Here is an 18,164-nt window from a genome sequence, read left to right on the forward strand (position 1 = left end):
CATTCTAAGGACGGGGAGGGGGATGGGGAACCTCTGACTGCCTGGGTCCAGCTCTCAGGTCAACTGGTGGTCACATCCTCTCAAGAACCACCTCTAACACCACTCTTAAGTAGCTATTTTGGAAGGTTTAAAATATATAAATTGGATTTTTCTCCACTCAGTAAAATCACTGTGATTCTAAGATAGAAAACTACGTCTCAGATGATGTCATCATGTATTTCTTTAGTGCCTTTTAAAACAAATGTTAGTAATTTTTTAGATTGGAATAAACCTTACCTGTGATGAAATGTCTTGTGTGAACATTTTGATGAGTTTTGATAAATGTATACACCTATGTAAAAGCCACCCCAGTCAAGATCTAGGACATTCCATCATCTCCAAATTTCTCTGGTCAATACCCACCCCTTTAGGCAACATTGTTCTGATGTCTATCACCATAGACAGGTTTTACCTGTTTTTTTTTTTTTAACGTTTATTTATTTTTGAGACAGAGACAGAGCATGAATGGGGGGAGGGTCAGAGAGAGAGGGAGACACAGAATCTGAAACAGGGTTTAGGCTCTGAGCTGTCAGCAGAGCCCGACGCGGGGGCTCGAACTCACGGACCGCGAGATCACGACCTGAGCCGAAGTCGGACGCTTAACTGACTGAGCCACCCAGGCGCCCCAATGATTGGATTAACTGATGGCTCTGTGAGGTCATTTCTGACACTCATGAGACATCCTTGGGCTTCAAAGGACACACATTTTAAATTTTAAACTGGCAAGAAGGAAAACCTCATCTTTCACGTTCCAAGTTTAAAATTTCAATGATAATACTCCAGATCTCTTACCACTCTCCCAGGCAAACTCCACACACCAAACTCCAACCACCAAAATTTCGGGTCACAGGGCAGGAAGGTAGAGGGTAAATAGTGTGTGGGCCAAGTGGCTCTCACCTTGACTGCCCATCACAGTCATCCAGGGAGCTTTTCAAGAATACTGGTGCTAGGACCCACCCCTCTTGTGCTTTTGATTGGTCAGGATAGGGCCCTCTTAGTTGTGAAAGTTCCCCGGGTGATTCTAATGTACGGTCAGGATAAAGACACACTGGTTTAGCTCTCCAACACTGGCTCAGTTCAGCCTTGACCCTGCAGGATGAGGTTGAAGTGCACTGGGCAGAAACCACAGAACTCTTTTGGGGGGAATGAATTCCACATGCTACCTTGTGACATTAGGGTAGCAAAAGTCAGCTTTGTTCCAGCAGGGCTTGCTTATTCTTATACCTTGGAAGGAAGAGTAGGATGGCTTTTTGAGCAGGGATACAGTTTTGTATTTTTCAGGCTCTATCTATAGTTTCTTTTCTCTAGTTACAAGGAAGGAGCCTTATAGGGCATCAGATCTTCTCTGTCCAATCCTCACCCAAAGGTCTCTTTCTGGCCCCAGTAGGAGGTCTGGGTGGACGCCCACGTGGGTTGTAACCCAAATTTGGATCAGTTTTTGAAACCTTGCCTGTCAGAGTCGGGCACCTGTGACCACTAAGTTATCTCAAAGACAGATGAGGTCACTAAAAGCAACAGTTAACTGTGATTCAGCTTAGGCCCGCTGTTGATCCTCTTCTATTCCTGACTCGAGTAAGGGTCTTCAACCCAGACATGAAAATGTCAGGTCCAAGGAAGTCAGTGATTGAAAGCTCAGATGGATACTGGACATCTCAAAAATCCTGATGCCAGTTCCTCAGGGAAATCTGGCAGTGTCTGCCACCTAGAGGGCTGTTTCTTGAGCTCTGCCGGGGCAGAGGCCGGGGACATCCTGGCAGTCTTATTGTGTTGTCATTTCAGATAGCCTACACATCATTAAGTCCCCTCACCGGCAGACTTTAGGAATATTCCTGTTTGTACTTGGATTTCCATTTCACTTTGTACTCGAATCTTGGGCTACAGTCTGTTCAACAAAGGGAAGCACTATTCTCCTACATCTCCTTCCATATACTCACAAACATAAGCACGCATGTTTTAATCTAGGATTTGTACCTCATTCGCAGCATATACTGAGCTGAGTCAACAGCTCTGGGTTTGACTTGCCGTATGTGTTGTTCCCCATGTCAGATCCAGGGCGGAAACTGCAAAACTTGGGAAGGCCTGTCTTTGGCCCTCGTGGTGTTGGTACCCCTCGTCTTGATAAAGGGAGAAAAGCTTAGAAGTAATGCTGCTTGGTATTATTGGAACCCCTGTCACGTATGCAGGCCTTCTTCCACTCTGTCTCTAATCCAGGGATTATTGTCTCATGGGATCATGCAGCAAAAGAATTATTTCGAATTTCTTTTGGTTTCCTACACTGGTGCCAACCAGTAAGTGCCCAACCACTGTTCTTACGTAGTTATTGAGTTCTTTAAAAAATTGCCAAGAGGAGTCTTTGTCAATTTTAGTTAGGGCCGGTCTTGCCAGAGGGACTTTCACTCAGGTGAAAAGTGGTGTTAAATACATACAGCAGTCCGAAGGAAAGAAAAAAAAAAAAAAGATAAAATGGCAATGTACAATAGATTCAAAATAGATCCCCCCAAATAAAAATACTAAGGTGGTTAAGGAGGAGGAAATTTTACAGCTTCATTCTTTGGTATTGTCCATCTTAAAAAGTGTATAAAACTAGGAAAAGTCCATAATACTTGGATATATTTAAGCTGTTTCCAACATACATTTAGATTCACATTTATAGCATGTGCTTTTCCATATTACACACAAAATAAAAAAAGAACGGGGAACAAATTTCCAAGGATGAAATTTCCACATTTATTTTTCTTTCATGTGCATAGAAAATGGCAGTGAAGTGTCCTATGAAAGAGGCAGGGAATGGGCATGGCGCTTCTATACCAGACTGGACTTTGTGCTTCAAAGGTACACTATTCATTTTGAAAACAAAGGATGTTATAGTTTGTTTTTAATTGCTAACAATTCCTCGGGTTTCCCATTTGTCTTTTAAGCTGTCAGTTTCTTCAAATCTCTTTTCAAATGACACACTGCATTACAAATGATGGCACTTAACCAATGTGGCATTTCCATATTTACACCAACAAAAGAAATTTACAAGACATAATAGCATACAATCTTGACATTTAGTAATAGCAATAAAACATGAAGGGCATCCATTTTATTTTTTTTCTGTACAAACTATCAGAACATAACTTTATTCACATTAAAAAAATCATCTTTAATTTGATTTGACCTACACATCCCCCATCTCCTTGCACCCATTTCTCAAACCTCTCATCACATCGCCCACACCTTCACCAGACTACAGAATCTATAAGTAATTAGATCTAACACCTAAATAGAGCTTAGAAAGTCCTCTCTCCCAAAGGTTTCCTCACTTCCCTGATAATTCCTCAAAAAAGAAAAAAAAAATGCTCTTCACTCATTCCTTCCATTTCACTTTCACATTTCATCAGCAAATCAGCAAGACGGATTTTTCATCTCAATCCAAACAACGTTAGAAAGAAGAGTTCCTCTCCCGAGCATCTTGATGCTACACCCATGAGTCCGGGGACCCTGGGTACTGTTCTGCTCTATAAGAAGGTCGTTTCGTGGAATAAAAGTCTACATAATTTGTAGTTGATTTCAGTCCATACTGTGTTGAGTAATCAGTAGAAGCTGGAAAGTGAACTCGGTCATCAAAATAAGGATCTTCATAGCTATGAGGAGACTGCAAATACAATCTGTATGCGTCAAAGTTCTTTCTGTTGGAGTCATCTTGACTATAATACAGCTGTTGATGCTGTTGACAAAATGAAAAAGCAAATAAATCAAAGCAATTTTTGGCAATACATGTTTAAGGGAAATTAATGTGGGTTTCCTGCTTCATATTTTTAAAGCAGTATTCAATATTTGTGAACATATGGTTCAGAGTTGTTTCTGGTACATGCTATTATGTTTACTAGTAGATTGTAAGGATTTTAAACTATGTTTATAAGTAGGCTGGCAGAGTTTGCTCAAGCCCTGTTCTAAGGCCTCTAGAAGTTGGTGTCTCCAGAGAGCCTGAGGTGGCCTCTGGCTACCTCCTTCCTCACTAGAGGACCAGCTCTGCGCTCTGCTGTGGAGGGGCTTGTTACCTGGGCATGCTCAGTGAAAGGACGGCCTTGATTTTTGCTTTGACATGGGAACCACTAGTACATCATGAATTTAGTTGGAGGCTGGATTTTCATGCTTCAGATAGTTGTATATGTGCAGAACCATCTTTTAAAACATTTACCTCAGAGATGAAGATTGAGTCCATCCCTCAGTTTTGGGACAAATGTGAGGTACTATTAAAGGAGTAAGCAATCTCCAGGCAGCAGAGTAATAAAATTGGAAGAGACATGTGAGCAAATGGTTCGAAAGGAAAAGACTTCCCCAAGCCAGGACTAGTCGATTTGTAAGGAAGCAAGGTGGGCACATGTGGGCATCCACATCAGGGTACCCTGCCCCCATGTCCTTTTGTGTTGTCTTAGCTCATCTCTGATCTCACATTAACTTCTTCAAATATGTTTAGAGAAAAACTGTCCTGGTTGTTATGTCTGATTTCCCTCTTGATCATGTCCAAATCCCCTCACTTAGTAAGATGTAACAAATTTACCACGTAGGTATCAAAACATCATGTTCTGGAACTAAACTCATTCTAACATTATAAATTCTCTTTTTAAGTTAGAGTTATGATTTTTAGTTTTTTTTCCCCTCTCTTGACTTAAAAACTATGGCATAAATTATAAATAATTTGGGAAATTCTTTTTTTGTCCATCTGGAGAAAAGATGAAATGGAGGGAGGTTTTAGAGCATCCTTATCTGAAGTTGAGGATACAGGCTTGTTTGGAAAACCCCAGTTGTTCATGTATTTTTGGAAGGTAGGAGGAGAGATCAGATGACCCACGTGGGCATGGCATCAGGAAGGACTGAAATAAATTTTAGGTCCCCATGAAAGCAGAGATTGGATGTTATAATCACTAGTACCCACTCTGATGGAGAGTGGGGTCCACCCCAGTAGGGCCGAGTCCACTTTGACTTCTGAGACTAATGGAGACCTGGCCATGGACTCAAGCGTTTTCAAACCATGGCTTGGATATGGAGGGAGTCACGGAGATGAGGAATGAGGTGTACAGAAAAGAGAACAATGAGATGAGAGAATGAAGTATGCTTACCAACCTTTCCCCACAGAGGATGGAAGAGATTTTACAGGTTAACAGAAAAAAGGAGTGGGAAAAGGAAATTACTGGGCAAAGAATAGGAGTTAAAGACTTCTCGGCTGGTCCCCATCAGTGGCATGGTGGTCTCGGCAGCACCGATTTGGATATTCAAGCATCTGGGGCTACTGTGGAAGTGATTTGCTTAAACCACAGAGGAGATTCTGAGGAGCATCAGAGATCCCCCGGGAAAGCTCCTTGGCCCCTGCTGTGTGCTGTGTTGGCCCAGCTCTGGTAAGTCAACCGACCCGGACCCCTTCCTATGTTGATCCCTGCTAATCGACCTTCTGTAAAAATGACATTGCAAATTCACCTGTAGCCGTCTATTTTGTTCTCTTGCTGGTGAGGAATAGGAACTGATGTAAATTGGTGAAGGTTTGCTGGAGCCTGTAAGAAAATATTTTATGAAATTAAAACTAGTGCTCATTACTGTGGTCCGTTAGGCTGTGTGGGCTCCCTGACAGGGCCTGCCTTTCCCAGTGCCAGCGTAGATCGGGACAGCAGCAGTCTGAGTTCCCTGGATCTAGCCTGGCTGCTGCTCACCCCAGGGTTGTTAGGGGCTAATGAATACGACAAAGACAAGTCGTGTGTGTGTGTCACCAAAAAGCAATACCAGAATACCAGAAGGTTTCCTTCTCAACTTCTGGTCACTGTGGGGAGCTATGCATACCTGTGAAGAGTTCCCTGGCTGGCTCTGAACAGCAGCCTTGCTCCCTGAGCCGAGGGACATCACTTTTCCAGGGCTTTGAGCTACAGCCCTGGGTCAGATGGGGGAAGGGAAACATATTAGAACAAGCTCCATGCCTTCAGAACAACTTTGATTCCAAGTCCCAGGTCCTGGAAAGAGCAGGCACAGGCATGTTCTAAGCAGTGTGGCCACATGGAGGCACAGTCTTGTGTCTGCCATATTTAAGTACATTTTCAAACAAAAAGGATCTGATAATCCGATGATGGTCTTCAAGAGTCCACAGCAGACTCCCAATGACGTCACTGGCTACCCTTCTATTATTGTTAGGGCTCACAAAGATTTTTTTTTTTTAATGAGGAAAATGAAACATACTTGAGGCAAATTAGTTTATTGAAGCAAGCAAAGAAGATACAGAGGGGCATGCATGCTAAGGAGGCGATCTTAAAAATAAAGCAGGCTGCTGCAAATCTGAAGGAACAACGCACTTCAGTTTGTGCATTTCCTTTGCAAAGAGCTTGGTGTTTGAAATGTAGCATCTGCAATTTTCTGAGCTATTAATTGCCATAGTAACAACAGTCGATTAGTAAACAGTCCTGTGAAATCACAATTTCAAAGACAACAGCACAACTGAGACGGCTCCCCCAGCAGTTAAGTTGCCACCAGATTTTATTTATTTCTTTTTAATAAATAGGTTTTTTGAGAAAAGAGTACTCTTTTGTGGTAGCTCAGTCACACTGCCTTATTTGAAACCTCTAGAGTAGTTATAATTTGCAAGAGAGTCAAGAATGGGGACAGTATGAAATCCTGGGAACTCTTAGGGCTGGCATCCTTTAAATAAATGTTATGCCCAGCTTTCTGAATGACATAAAAATATTAATACTGTGCAACATTATTTTTGTTATCTTAAAATATAATCACCCTGGGAAGAATCACATTATACATTGTGTTATTCATTCAAACTCTTTTCCATGAAAATGTAAATGAAATTGATCACCATTCTCAGGTTTGAATTTAAAAGAAGAACCAGTCTAGGATGTGTGGCCTTGCAAAGAGTCACAGAACTCAGAGTTCTGATACGTGGGACACACAGGGACACACTGCATGGATGGGGGTTGGGGGAGCAGAGCAAAGGGAATGCGCTGGGGGAGAGCCAGAAACCATCTCCCATTTGGATACAGTGCTCTTTTATTTGTGGTCACTAGGCCACTACCTTAGCTTGTTTTCCTTAAAAGAAGCGGAAAAGGCAACAGGCAACAGCCCCCGAAGCAGGAAATGCTGACGCTAGAACATGGTTTGCTGCTAGGGGGACCGTCTCAATACAGGCACGGGCTATTTCCCAGGCTGCTGGCAGGGTGCCTGGAAACACGTGGCTTTTCGAGATACTCTATCACACACCCGGCTGGCGTCTTACCAGGGTACAGGCCTTTATGTGTGGCATCCCCTTGGCTATTGTAATACTGCATAGGTGGCTGGGTCCTATCGTATTCAGAGCGAGGGTCTCTGATTCCTAACAGTGCTGGTGAGGAGGAGGTGCTGCCGACTGAAGGGAGAGGCAGAAGGAGAAGGGAGAGAGAAAGGAGAAGAAAGAGAAAGCAGACTGTCAGTGTCTCTGCAAAATCCTCTCTGGAAAAATACAAATCAGCAATTAGCAATGCCACGCAGCTGATGCTAAAAATCAGCCTTCAGAGGTACTGTGAGTTGAAGAGCAGCCAGTGCGACCTGCAAGCCCTGCAAGCCCGCCGCTTCGAGGATCAGTGGGCGTGGCGAGAGCAGAGCTTCCGGAGAGCTGAAGCCCGGGCTGCCCAGTTAGGGGCGCAGCTCAGAAACCATGCAGCTTTCACGGTAATGGGCCTCAAGGACTCCGACGTGCCTTTACAACGGAGCGAGAGTAACTTCTTAGCCATGTGAGAGGTACATTTGCTATTTTATGATCTCGGTTCAGTTGCTTGTAAAACAGCCGTCTATTATCCTTTATGTGCAGTTCTTTAGTAAATCGATGTTTTATGGCATATTTTGATTTTTAATTATTTCAAAAATATCTGCATCTCTGAATGTGTTTGAGTAAGAGTACCCAGCCCATAACATTTATACGTCTCTTTATGGTGATCAGCTGTCAGGGAAATTTTATAAACTCAGTAAGCCTGCCTCCTTAAGAAGTTGACGGTGCTAAGAAGTTCAGCCTCACAAAACCCCAGACGATTTTTTATCCCAGCTTGAGCCAGATATTTAATAATAACATACATCCACAGGTCTCCTTTTGAGCATTTCTGCACAGAAGGAAAGCTTCACGCATTTTTTTTTCCTCATTAAAAAGTCATCTTGCTTGCACTAAAGTTAATTATAAATAAAAGTGGTCACTTATTCACTTGATCCACTTGCAAGCAGCAGCCTGCAAACCTTGCCACCAGTGCTTTTGCACACCTTGATGCTTTCAGAGGCAGGACACTGAAATATTTTCCCTAAAAGATCACTTCACTGCCGTAGGGCTGCTGTGTGTTAAAGGGAGGTGAGCATGCATGGGCTGTGTCTATGTGCTACTCACCTTGCTTACTTTCTAGAAGATAGCAGGACAAAGATCATGCCCACCCGCCTCCCATAATTACATTAGCGCAAAGGCGTCAGAAGTGCCAGTAAGTCGAGACCACATCAGTGCTGACAGGTGGAGGATTAGTGCTTAGAATTACTGGAGAAACAAGTGCGAATTCTATCCTTCCTCTCAAACGGAATCCAAAAAGCTACGTTCAGGAACGTGGATGGGCTCATCAACACTGTCCAGTGTATATATGTGAAGCCCTCAAAATAAGTTCATTGTTTAGTAACTATGCCCTAATCTGTCTGAAATTATCCTTTTGCCTGTGCTACATATGCCTTTGGTTAAGCAGCCAAATCTCTTGTTTCCCCTGACACCCCTATTCCAGAGTCCCTAAAGAGTTCGGAGCATTTTTATACAAGAAGACAGGCACAGGCTACACCTGGAAGCTCAGCAAGGATGTCAAGAACCAAGCATTAAGTCTCTTTGAAGAAAACAACTCATAATTTAAAAACGAAGATAAAAATATACACCAGACGCAGTAGGCACAGACACTTTAAAAAAACTCTTAGTACAAGTGGAGCTATCCAATTATGTGGTAAGAACCACCAGTCCTATATTTGTCTTTCTGGCCACATTTGTCCACATGACAAATAAGACTGCCAGCAGTAGCACAGTTGAATACAACAGATAATATTTATATGTCAGAATGGGAGATTTAAAGCCAAATAAAAAAAAGATACTACTTTTCCTGTTTCATTTAACTAAGAATTAAATTTATAGGACTAACTGGGCTTGGTAGTAATATTCTGTCCTTGTATATAAAAAACAGCCTGAGTCTCAGAACGTTCTTTCTACAAAATTAGGCACTAATAAGTAGGTCGTGTGGTTGCCAAGATTCCCAACTTACAAATCAAAGGGAATTCCTGTGCACCCACCTGTAGAGCCTGTTCCCATCAGTCATGGATAAGGGGTGGGGGCAGGTGGCAGGTGGGGGTAGGGTCTGGAATACAGCCAGGGGATGGAGGTTTAACTGGGAAGAAGGAAGGTGCAGGAGATTGTGGCTTCCCCAGAATGCAGATGTAAAGATCATGTCTAGAGGACCTTGTTTCTAAGAGTTTTCACCAAGAAAACTAAAAAATCACTTTGGAGGAGATTCCAAACTTGAAGCTAGTGGGCAGGCAGGGCAGCTGTTTTCAGGCATAATCCAGTGGTTCTCAAAGTGTGCTCCTCTACTCCTACAGCCACATCACCTGGCCAGCCTATCAAACACAGATTCCCAGACCCCTTCACAAACCTAGTGAAGCAGAATCATGGGGGAGTAGATGGGATGGAGGGCCCATCTTTTGTGGGTAAACTTGCATAAACTTTTAAAATGGAAGGAGGGAAATGGGTCTGTTGTTTACAATGGCATGTAATTCCCAAAGAAGGCTCTTCGCTTGAAAAGCAAATCCACCTCCTAAGTGTTTGGAGGTGACAGGCTTAATTGTCTATGTTCAATCTTCTCTGGCTGGAAAATAATGTCTGTCACACAAATGTTCTCGCGAAGGAGTGGAGTTTGCCTACTGACCTGACTGAATGATGGGTGACATCTGTTGGTTGGTGGTAGACAAGGAAGGATGTGATTTGAATCGGTCTCGCTCTAACGTTGACACAGGTGTAATAAAATGGTTCTGATTCCACCCATCCTGTGGAGTTAAAAGAGAAAAAGAAACCTCTCAAAATGAATAATGACATTTCATTACAATAAATGATTATGAATGTGTGCTCTGATGAATGCTAATTATGCCAAAGCTATTCTTGTTAAGTTACCTTTTTATAAATGCTCCGGAGGTCCCGATATTGCCACAATGTATTCAAGACCTGGGCTGCTGCCTTCACCACCTTCAGAGATGATCTAGGAGAGAGCGAGGTAATGTTAATGAATGTGGGAGGCACATCCTCAGGCTCCATTTGCAGAGATTTAAGCTGCAAACCAGTGATCAAGAGGCCATCTCTCCAAGGACCAGAGGGCACAGGGGCCACTGCTGGAAAACACGACCGAGGAATCAGGTGTACCTGGGAGTTGGGTAGGTTCAGGGCGGGCCCAGGTGGCTAGGACCAAAGTGAGACTCTCAGCCAGTCAAGTCTGTGGTGAGAGGCTGTGATTGGCATGAGCCATGACCCTCTAAGCTGGAGGCCTCTTTCAGGTGTCAGCCCCTAGCTCCCCCCATATCTCCCATGGGGCTGACTTCCCTGGGGCTTTGGGATTAACTCGACCATGACCGAGCATCCTGAGTACTGGAGGACCTTCCCACTTTAAATGTTTCCCCCATGACTAGGACTTCCTATAAACACCAGCATTGCCTTCTTATTTATGCCTCTGGGTAAACGTACATATGTGCTGTAATGTTCAATTTGGAAAATACGGTCAGTTGTAAGTTCTCTCTGAAGACGTTTGCTGAATGTTGGCGCTCTGTTCAAGCACTGCTCACCATGAGTCACTGCTTTTCACCTCGAGGGCTGCTCCTCTAAATCAGTGGCTTCGGTGATAAGTGAAGAGGGAAGTGCAGCCTCCTTCCTGAGCACAGGCCTGCAGATCACCACGTCAGGGGCGGATCAGCGCTTGGGGAGTCAGCAGTAAGGATAATGGGATACCTCTTCACAGTTCATCTCAACATCGAAAATTCGACTTCAGATGTGTACCACAGTATCTAAAATCTGATTTCCTCTTATCTTCCTAATGAAACCCTTAGGAAGGGGAGAAGTAGTGAGGTGGGCAGGCTGGAAGCACTTTCTCTGCCCCAAACAACAGGATATGGGTTGTAATGATTCTGAGGGCTTCAGGGAGGAGGGAGTATAGTCATGTTCAGGGATAGCGCTGTCCCTGTTCTTGGAGGTGGGGCATTTCTGCATCTAACTCCGCCCCCACCTCCCACTCAAGACTACCTCTCCTCAGTGTTCCTCTTGAGTCAAGGGCAGAACCAGGTCAAACAAACCCACTCAAAGCTGTTCTAAATTGTACATTTTCAAAATGGACCACAGAGCAGGAGATATCTCAAAACAAAAAATGAACAGAGATGAAATTTCTGATACCTGGGATGGCCTCACAGGGCCTTCGCACCTCACAGCCATGCCATTCTCAGCCAGGTCCTGACACTGCTGCTGGTGTTTATCTCCCCGCCTGTAGGTGCTAGGCAGCCGGGAGGGGCAGGAAAGACAGACCCCACGCCGGCTCCAAGGACTGCTCTGCAACACTCGAGCAAGCAGGAGTGTGCCGGCTATATACCTTGATACAAACTGCTAGGCTAGATATCTGCAGATGAATTCTATCAGCAGAAACCTAACTCTTGAGAAAATCAAGGAAGCTTCTGTGCTCACCTTTGCAGCACACCTCCTTGGAAGAGTGATGCATCCTCAAAATTCTAATTCTTATCCTCTAATTTCTCATCTTCTCTTAAACGTGTGACATCAGTAGCGTTCAACTGGACAAGTCTCAACTGTCGTCGTCCTATCTGGTTAAGCAGAGCATTTGACACGTGCTCACCTTTGAAGCACTTCCTTGGCTTCCAAGATACCACACGTTCCTGATTTTCTTCTGAATGCTCTGGCTACTCTTCAGCTCTTTTGCTGGCTCCCCATTTCCTTGGGGAAAATTATATCAGCCCTTAAGCCTCTTTTCTTTCCATTTACAGTTCTTTCTTTATTCATCTCAGCCCATTTCACTTCTCTAAATACCCCATTTATACACAAATGACTTCCAAATTTTATTTCTAGTTTGGACCTCTATCCTGAACTCAACTCAGGTATATTCTACAGTTGACCAGACATTTCACATGGATGTCTAATAAAGGTCTTAAATGTAACATGTCCAGAACAAACACCTGGTCTTCCCTAAAAACCCTGTTCCCGTAGGCTTCGCCATGTTAGTAAGTGCAATTTCATCCTGTGGTCTTTTTTGCCAAAGACCTTGGGGTCATCCTTGACATTTTCCTCCTCTCCTGCTGCTCATCTAATCCCTCAGCAAATTTTGTTGACTCTTTCAACCATGTCAGCATCAACCACTTCCCCACAACTGCTGCCACCATTAATCTGTACTTGGTAGAGGGGAAGGTTCATTGAGCCATGATGACCCCTTTAAGGGAAGCCAGATTGTGTTCCTCCTCTGCTGAATGATCTCCAGTGGCTTTTGGTTTTCCTCAGAGTAAATCAAAGTCCTTACACTGACCCACAGTGTCCTGTATTTCTGGTTACAGAATTTTCTTTTTTTTTAATATACAAAGGTTTTGGCACTGGTTCGCCACACCTTCTTCCCCCACCACTCCTGACTTGCTCTGTTCCCATTGGCTTCCTGCTGCCCATCACATACGTGAGGCACTCTTCTGTCTCAGAGCCCTTCCACTTCCTCCTTATCACCTTTCCTGTTTTTATTGTTTGCCCCATCTGCATCTGACAGGCTGTGTTTCCTACTCACGGGTACCTCATCTACCTTGCCCTTGCATGTAAGGTACCCAGGGGTAGGGGTTGTTGGGAGATGTGCTCACTGCTGCAGCACATAGCAGGTGAACGGTAAACTTGGTGAATGACTCCTAAGGGAAAATAAATGTGTGTTTAGAGGACAACTTGAGTTGATCGAGAACTTTGAGTCTCTTGTTTTGAAAAAAAAGATTACACTGGATGAGAATTTTTCTTTTTTAATACACAAAGGTTTTGGCACTGGTTCAGCATTTCTCCAGCTTCTTATGCCTTTCACAAATGAAGGCCCTTTAATGAAATTTTAAGAGCACAAAAAGTGATTATTGGTTCCCTTAGCTTTATCTGTAACATTTCATTTCTTTTGAAATAAAAAGGTGTGTGTGCATTTATTACTAACGAGATAAAAAAGATATGTAAGAAAAAAGGACTGAAAGGAAATTGGTTAATGTGGTTAATGTTGACAGGTGTGACTTCTAGGGGATGAGAATATGCTTTGCGACATTACTCATATTTTAGAAATTCCTTCAAAAGTATAAACTAAAAGATTAGACAAGAAATAAGGTGAGTTGTAGCACTGTCACTCAGTCAAGTAATAAATATTTACTGAGCAACAACTGGGTCAAGTTCTCCACGTACAGGGTAGAAGGAAAGACAAAGTTCCTGCTACTGGGGGTGTCGGATGGCAGAGAAGGCCCTACGTTAACATATCAGGGGTTAATCAGTGCTGTGAAGGAGAACAGAGCAGGGGACAGGGTGGCAAGTGGGGAGAGAGGTGCCATTTTACGGATCAGGTGGCTGCTGTCCTGTGTGTTGCAAAGGCTCCAAGCAGTCCTACTTCCCACTTCCTTGAAGGATTCTTTGATCTGATACTAAGGCAAACTGATAGTCCACTGCTATAACTCTGTGACAAAAAAAATCTTCTATTTTTGCCACCAATTCTCTAATTCCTACTTCTGCTGCTTCATCAATTAGGTGTCACCCAGAAGTAAAGGGGAATGTATGATCCAAGCCCAGGGCACATCCTGAGGCCACACAACAGGCCCTGCCGCAGAGCAATGGTTTTAATACTTTTTAGGCACCTGGCAGAGGCATCAGTCCCAGAACTGAGGATTCAATAAGATGTTTTTGCAGAATAGGCCCCAGAGGCTGGAGCAGAGTCAAAGGTGAAAGGGAAACGGTGCCCCCAGATTTTCGTCATCATAGCATTTCTGATTCTTCCTGGGGTCAGCACAACCAAACATGGCTTTAGAGACAAAAATGGATGTAGGGGTGTTACAACAAAGTAAAAACCAGAAAAAAAGGGGCCACAGGACTGCAAATGCCTCTCCCAACAAAATAGGTTTTAATTGGTGGAGACTGTTTAGCTTATTAATAGTGTGTATGATATGCAGAAATAAATTGTTTCCAATAGGAAATATCCTCCACAAAAGCCCTTATCATAGGACAATCCCATCTCCTCCCTGCGCCAGACTTGCCTGTCTCCTCTGCCCTTGGTTATGTTCACCAGCTTCTCTATCCCTCCTGAGTCGGCCAGGGCTTTGGCATTCTCCATGTTTTTGCTTGTGACCTCGTGCAGAGCACAGCAGATGGCCGCCATGGTCTCATCAGACAGCACACTGGGGCCGGTGCCGCCGGGAAGCCGGTTGACCAGGTCTCGCATGGCATATTTACCTGCCAAATGCAAAGGAGTTCATTCTGCTTTCAGAAGGTACAGGTTTTTGTTATTGTTGCTGTTGAAAGATCCTGACAGTGTGTTGTCTCTTGAAAATAGAACCTCAAAAGACAATAACAGGAAAAAAAAAACCATGGCAAAATAGGAAGTGACAAATATTACAAACGTAGGGGGGAAGTTAATCTTTATGGCAAAACCACTTGGAGAAATAATTGGTTTATAAAACATTACAGTGAGCCACTAGAAGAAAATGTAAATCAGCATATAGTTTGGTATGCCAATCAAGTTGCTTTAGTTCAACTATCTTCATTAACAGTGAAAAATAAATTATAAAAATAAATTTTACTTTCAATTGAATTCCTATTCATCAAAAATACCTTAAATTCCTCTTAATGCTTTTAAAAACTGATCTTTGAATAAGTTTTAAAATTGGACTAAGTAAGGCTGCCAAACAATACTTTTCATTAAATCTTTTAGGGTCTTAACATGTGAGCTGGGTACAATTATACATTTTTATCAAGTGAAAGGTAAATATCAGTTGGTCTGACTTCAACGGTGATAACAGGTTAGTTTCTTTTAAAGGACACAAGTAACCTTTGGCGTTAAAATGATGGCTGATTATTTCATAGGAGTGATGCAACATAACAGAGATTTGTTTATTTTGAGAGAGAGCACGAGCACGCATGTGAGAGCACGGGAAGGGACAGAGAGAGAGGAGAGACAATCCCAAGTAGGCTCTGAGCTGTTAGGGTGGAGCCCAATTCGAGGTTTGATTTCAAATTCTATGAGATAATGACCTGAGCCGAAATTGAGAGTCAGATACTTAATTGACTGAGCCACCTAGGTGCCCCAATAGAACAGAGTTCTTGATGGGACAATGCTGGGGAAGTCCCCAGCTATTGAAGCATTTCTTTACGGATACTCTGTTTCCCTTACTTCTCTCTCAAAAGAGATTATCTCTAGCTTTTTCAATTTCAATTACCAACTGACAAACTAGAATAACTGCATGACAAACAAAAGAAATGAACTAAAGCTCAAGTAAATATTTTCTTAGTTTTTTTTTTTTTCTATGCTAATAATTGAGTGGATACAAAATGGGTTTTTTATTAAAGACCTATTTATATACAATGGTAAGCAGTGGAAGTTAGGCCCTGACTACACGCTGCATAATTTACTGTATTTCAAAGGGAAGGCTCTGGCTTACTCACGGTGAACATTGTTGTGAATAGGGGGAAAACAGTATTGACATTGTAAGCCAGAAGATAAATGTGGTTTTTAGAACAGATGGAAGTTAGCGCTGGTGATTTTGAATATTCACGAAAAACCAAAACGTCCATGACATGTAATTCGTCATTTTGCTAAGGCACAACTTTAAATTGCCCCCGGAGACTGGGATAAGGCAGCTCACTCCGCCTGTGAGTGAGCCTGGTGGTCCCCTTGGAGCCTGCAGCTCTAGACAGCTGGGCTGGTTCGATTCAGTGGAGTATGCAGTAACTTTCATAGAGTGACAAAACTTGGTTTCCTTGTGAAAAATGGCTCTACAGAGAAAGTCCATTGCTAGTGCTGGTGATGGACGCGAGCACAGAGTGAAGGAAGAAGGGGATGGTTCTCAGAAACAGAAGTACTGAATAAATTAGAGTTGAATATTGAATCTGGGAGGGGCTCAGACCTCAGGAAAGGAGGGATCTTTATAGAGAAAGAAATAAGAAAGTGATTTATGAAACCATTCAAGAGTGCTCCAGTTAGGTAAAAAAAAGGCTCACAGGTAGAGAGAGAAAATGCTCTTGAAAGTTTAAAAGGGAGTCAAGACATTCACAGAAAACACAGAGATGCTCTGAAAGAAGGGCAGGGCTTGGCAAACACGGTCCCCCTTCCCAGAGGTCTTGGCCCTCAGTGGCCCTGCACCTCTGCACTCCTGTGTCCCCTCCCCAGCTGTAGAGTGACAGGCCACAATCCTATGTTGTCAGGCCTTTAATTTTTAGCATTAGAAACTCCCAAACTGTATGAGCTTCTTCTAAGAAATTCAAACAGTATGGATGTAAAAATAACTTAAAAAAAAAAATCTCTTTAGGGACCTGAAGGATTTCTCTTAAGAAGTATGGGAACTAAGAGTTATAATGCACACTGGCATCAGGCACCAGCGGGACTGTATCAACAGGGTGTGGAGGAAGCTCCTTTTCACTCATCAGGGGACAGTTTGGCTCAAAGGAATGGTGTGTTAAGAGCAGGTTAACCTGGGTGGTAATTTAAAATAGCAATATTGCCAGGCACTGTGTAGTGGCTTTCCTGTAAGCTGCCACAGTGAATCCTCAAGGCAACACTTTAAGGTAAATATTATTGCCCTTGTTCTTTGTCTCCCTCCCTCCATCTTTGTGTTCCCCCACCCACACCCCCCATCTCAGGGCAGGCATATTTTAATGAGTTCAGTACCTATTCACTAATCCACATGAAATCCTATCAAATCTCCCCTCCCTCTCTCCTGGCCTGTCGTCAGCTGTGGGGCTGGTGTGGAGCTTGCTGGTTTATAAAGGGCTGCTTCATTCTCTCATTTGATTTGCACAGCAAACCTGCAGCGAGGACAGCAGGGTGGTCGGCTCCCTTTCAGACATGGGGTCAAGGAAGTTTTCAAATTTAGATGAAAGAATTGAGGCAGGGTGGGCTCACCACACCACACCCCAGGTTACATAGCCAGTGAGCAGCAGATCCAGGGGGTAACTGAGGTCAACTGGAGAGTCTCTGATCTTTCCTTTACCCCACAGTCGGCTTGAGTGTGGCAATGCCCTTGGAGACAAGCAAGCTAAGTTGGTGAGTGTGTCAAACTTGAAGAGGGGCTCAGTGTCAGGTTCATGCAAGTGCCAACCCTACAGCCCTGAGGGTGGATGCTTCCTGCATTTTGTACCCAGTGTGCCTGACTTGCCTTACCCTAGTCCTGATGCCACCCTTGGGTGTAAATGGCCGTGGGACAGTGGTTCTGCCTCAGGGTGAGCACTTAACACAGATCTGAGAGGGAGAAGCTATAAACCATTTATGTCATTTCTTTTTTTACTTAGAACATGGTAGTTGGTTAGCAGATACCAGTCTCAAATATCAGAAACGGAGAATTAACTTATTTTGTGGCTCAGGAAATGAACCTTTCTTGAAAATGTACCTTCCCTGATCAATGTTTAATTAATGAGCTTGGCTCTTGATGAAAAGGGATGGTCACAAAAGATAGACACCACAAAGGGTACCCAAGTATGCCAAGAAGCCAGAAAGTAGAATTCAGTTGCTGATGATATAAAATGTCATCTTTTATATAAATCAAAAGAAGAGTCTTATAAATGTTACTCTGTTTTTGTAGCTTACCTTGTCACCAGAACATACCTATGAGCTCCTTGTTGCGAACATCTAGTGCCATATTCCTCAAGGCAGTTGCCACAGAAGAAACAACTCTGTCATTATCCATTCTCAGAAGTTCTACAAGGATGGGGAGCCCTTTTTCTTTGCGGACGGCTGCCCGGATATACGCTGCAAACTAATGAGTAAAATAGGCCAGTAAGTAATATAAAATAGAGTTCAACTCAGATGTTACTATCACCTAAAAAAGAGGTTTCCAAAAGATAAACTAATAGATTAAATGTTTTCTTTCCAATT

The 18,164-nt window shown here is 43.3% G+C and overlaps 1 protein-coding gene across 15 annotated transcripts in view; it reads right to left on the minus strand.

The window, feature by feature from the left end:
- Positions 1–2,742: 2,742 nt before the first annotated feature.
- Positions 2,743–18,164, minus strand: part of PKP4 (plakophilin 4) — a 244,100-nt gene continuing 228,678 nt past the window's right edge. For 10 of the 15 annotated variants that reach the window (XM_058715192.1, XM_058715191.1, XM_058715190.1 and 7 more), the window contains 7 exons: positions 17,895–18,045; positions 14,335–14,530; positions 10,217–10,301; positions 9,975–10,092; positions 7,286–7,414; positions 5,500–5,573; positions 2,743–3,748 (listed from right to left, as the gene is read on the minus strand). In XM_058715192.1, coding sequence (XP_058571175.1) covers positions 3,500–3,748; positions 5,500–5,573; positions 7,286–7,414; positions 9,975–10,092; positions 10,217–10,301; positions 14,335–14,530; positions 17,895–18,045 — 1,002 coding nt within the window. In that variant the 3' untranslated portion in view covers positions 2,743–3,499. Of the gene's footprint in view, positions 3,749–4,222; positions 4,295–5,499; positions 5,574–7,285; positions 7,415–9,974; positions 10,093–10,216; positions 10,302–14,334; positions 14,531–17,894; positions 18,046–18,164 lie in introns of all 15 variants that reach the window. The other 5 variants (XM_058715194.1, XM_058715193.1, XM_058715195.1 and 2 more) reach the window with 4 other exon arrangements.

Source organism: Neofelis nebulosa, chromosome 2 (genome assembly GCF_028018385.1).
Source record: "Neofelis nebulosa isolate mNeoNeb1 chromosome 2, mNeoNeb1.pri, whole genome shotgun sequence".
Classification (NCBI taxonomy): domain Eukaryota; kingdom Metazoa; phylum Chordata; class Mammalia; order Carnivora; family Felidae; genus Neofelis; species Neofelis nebulosa.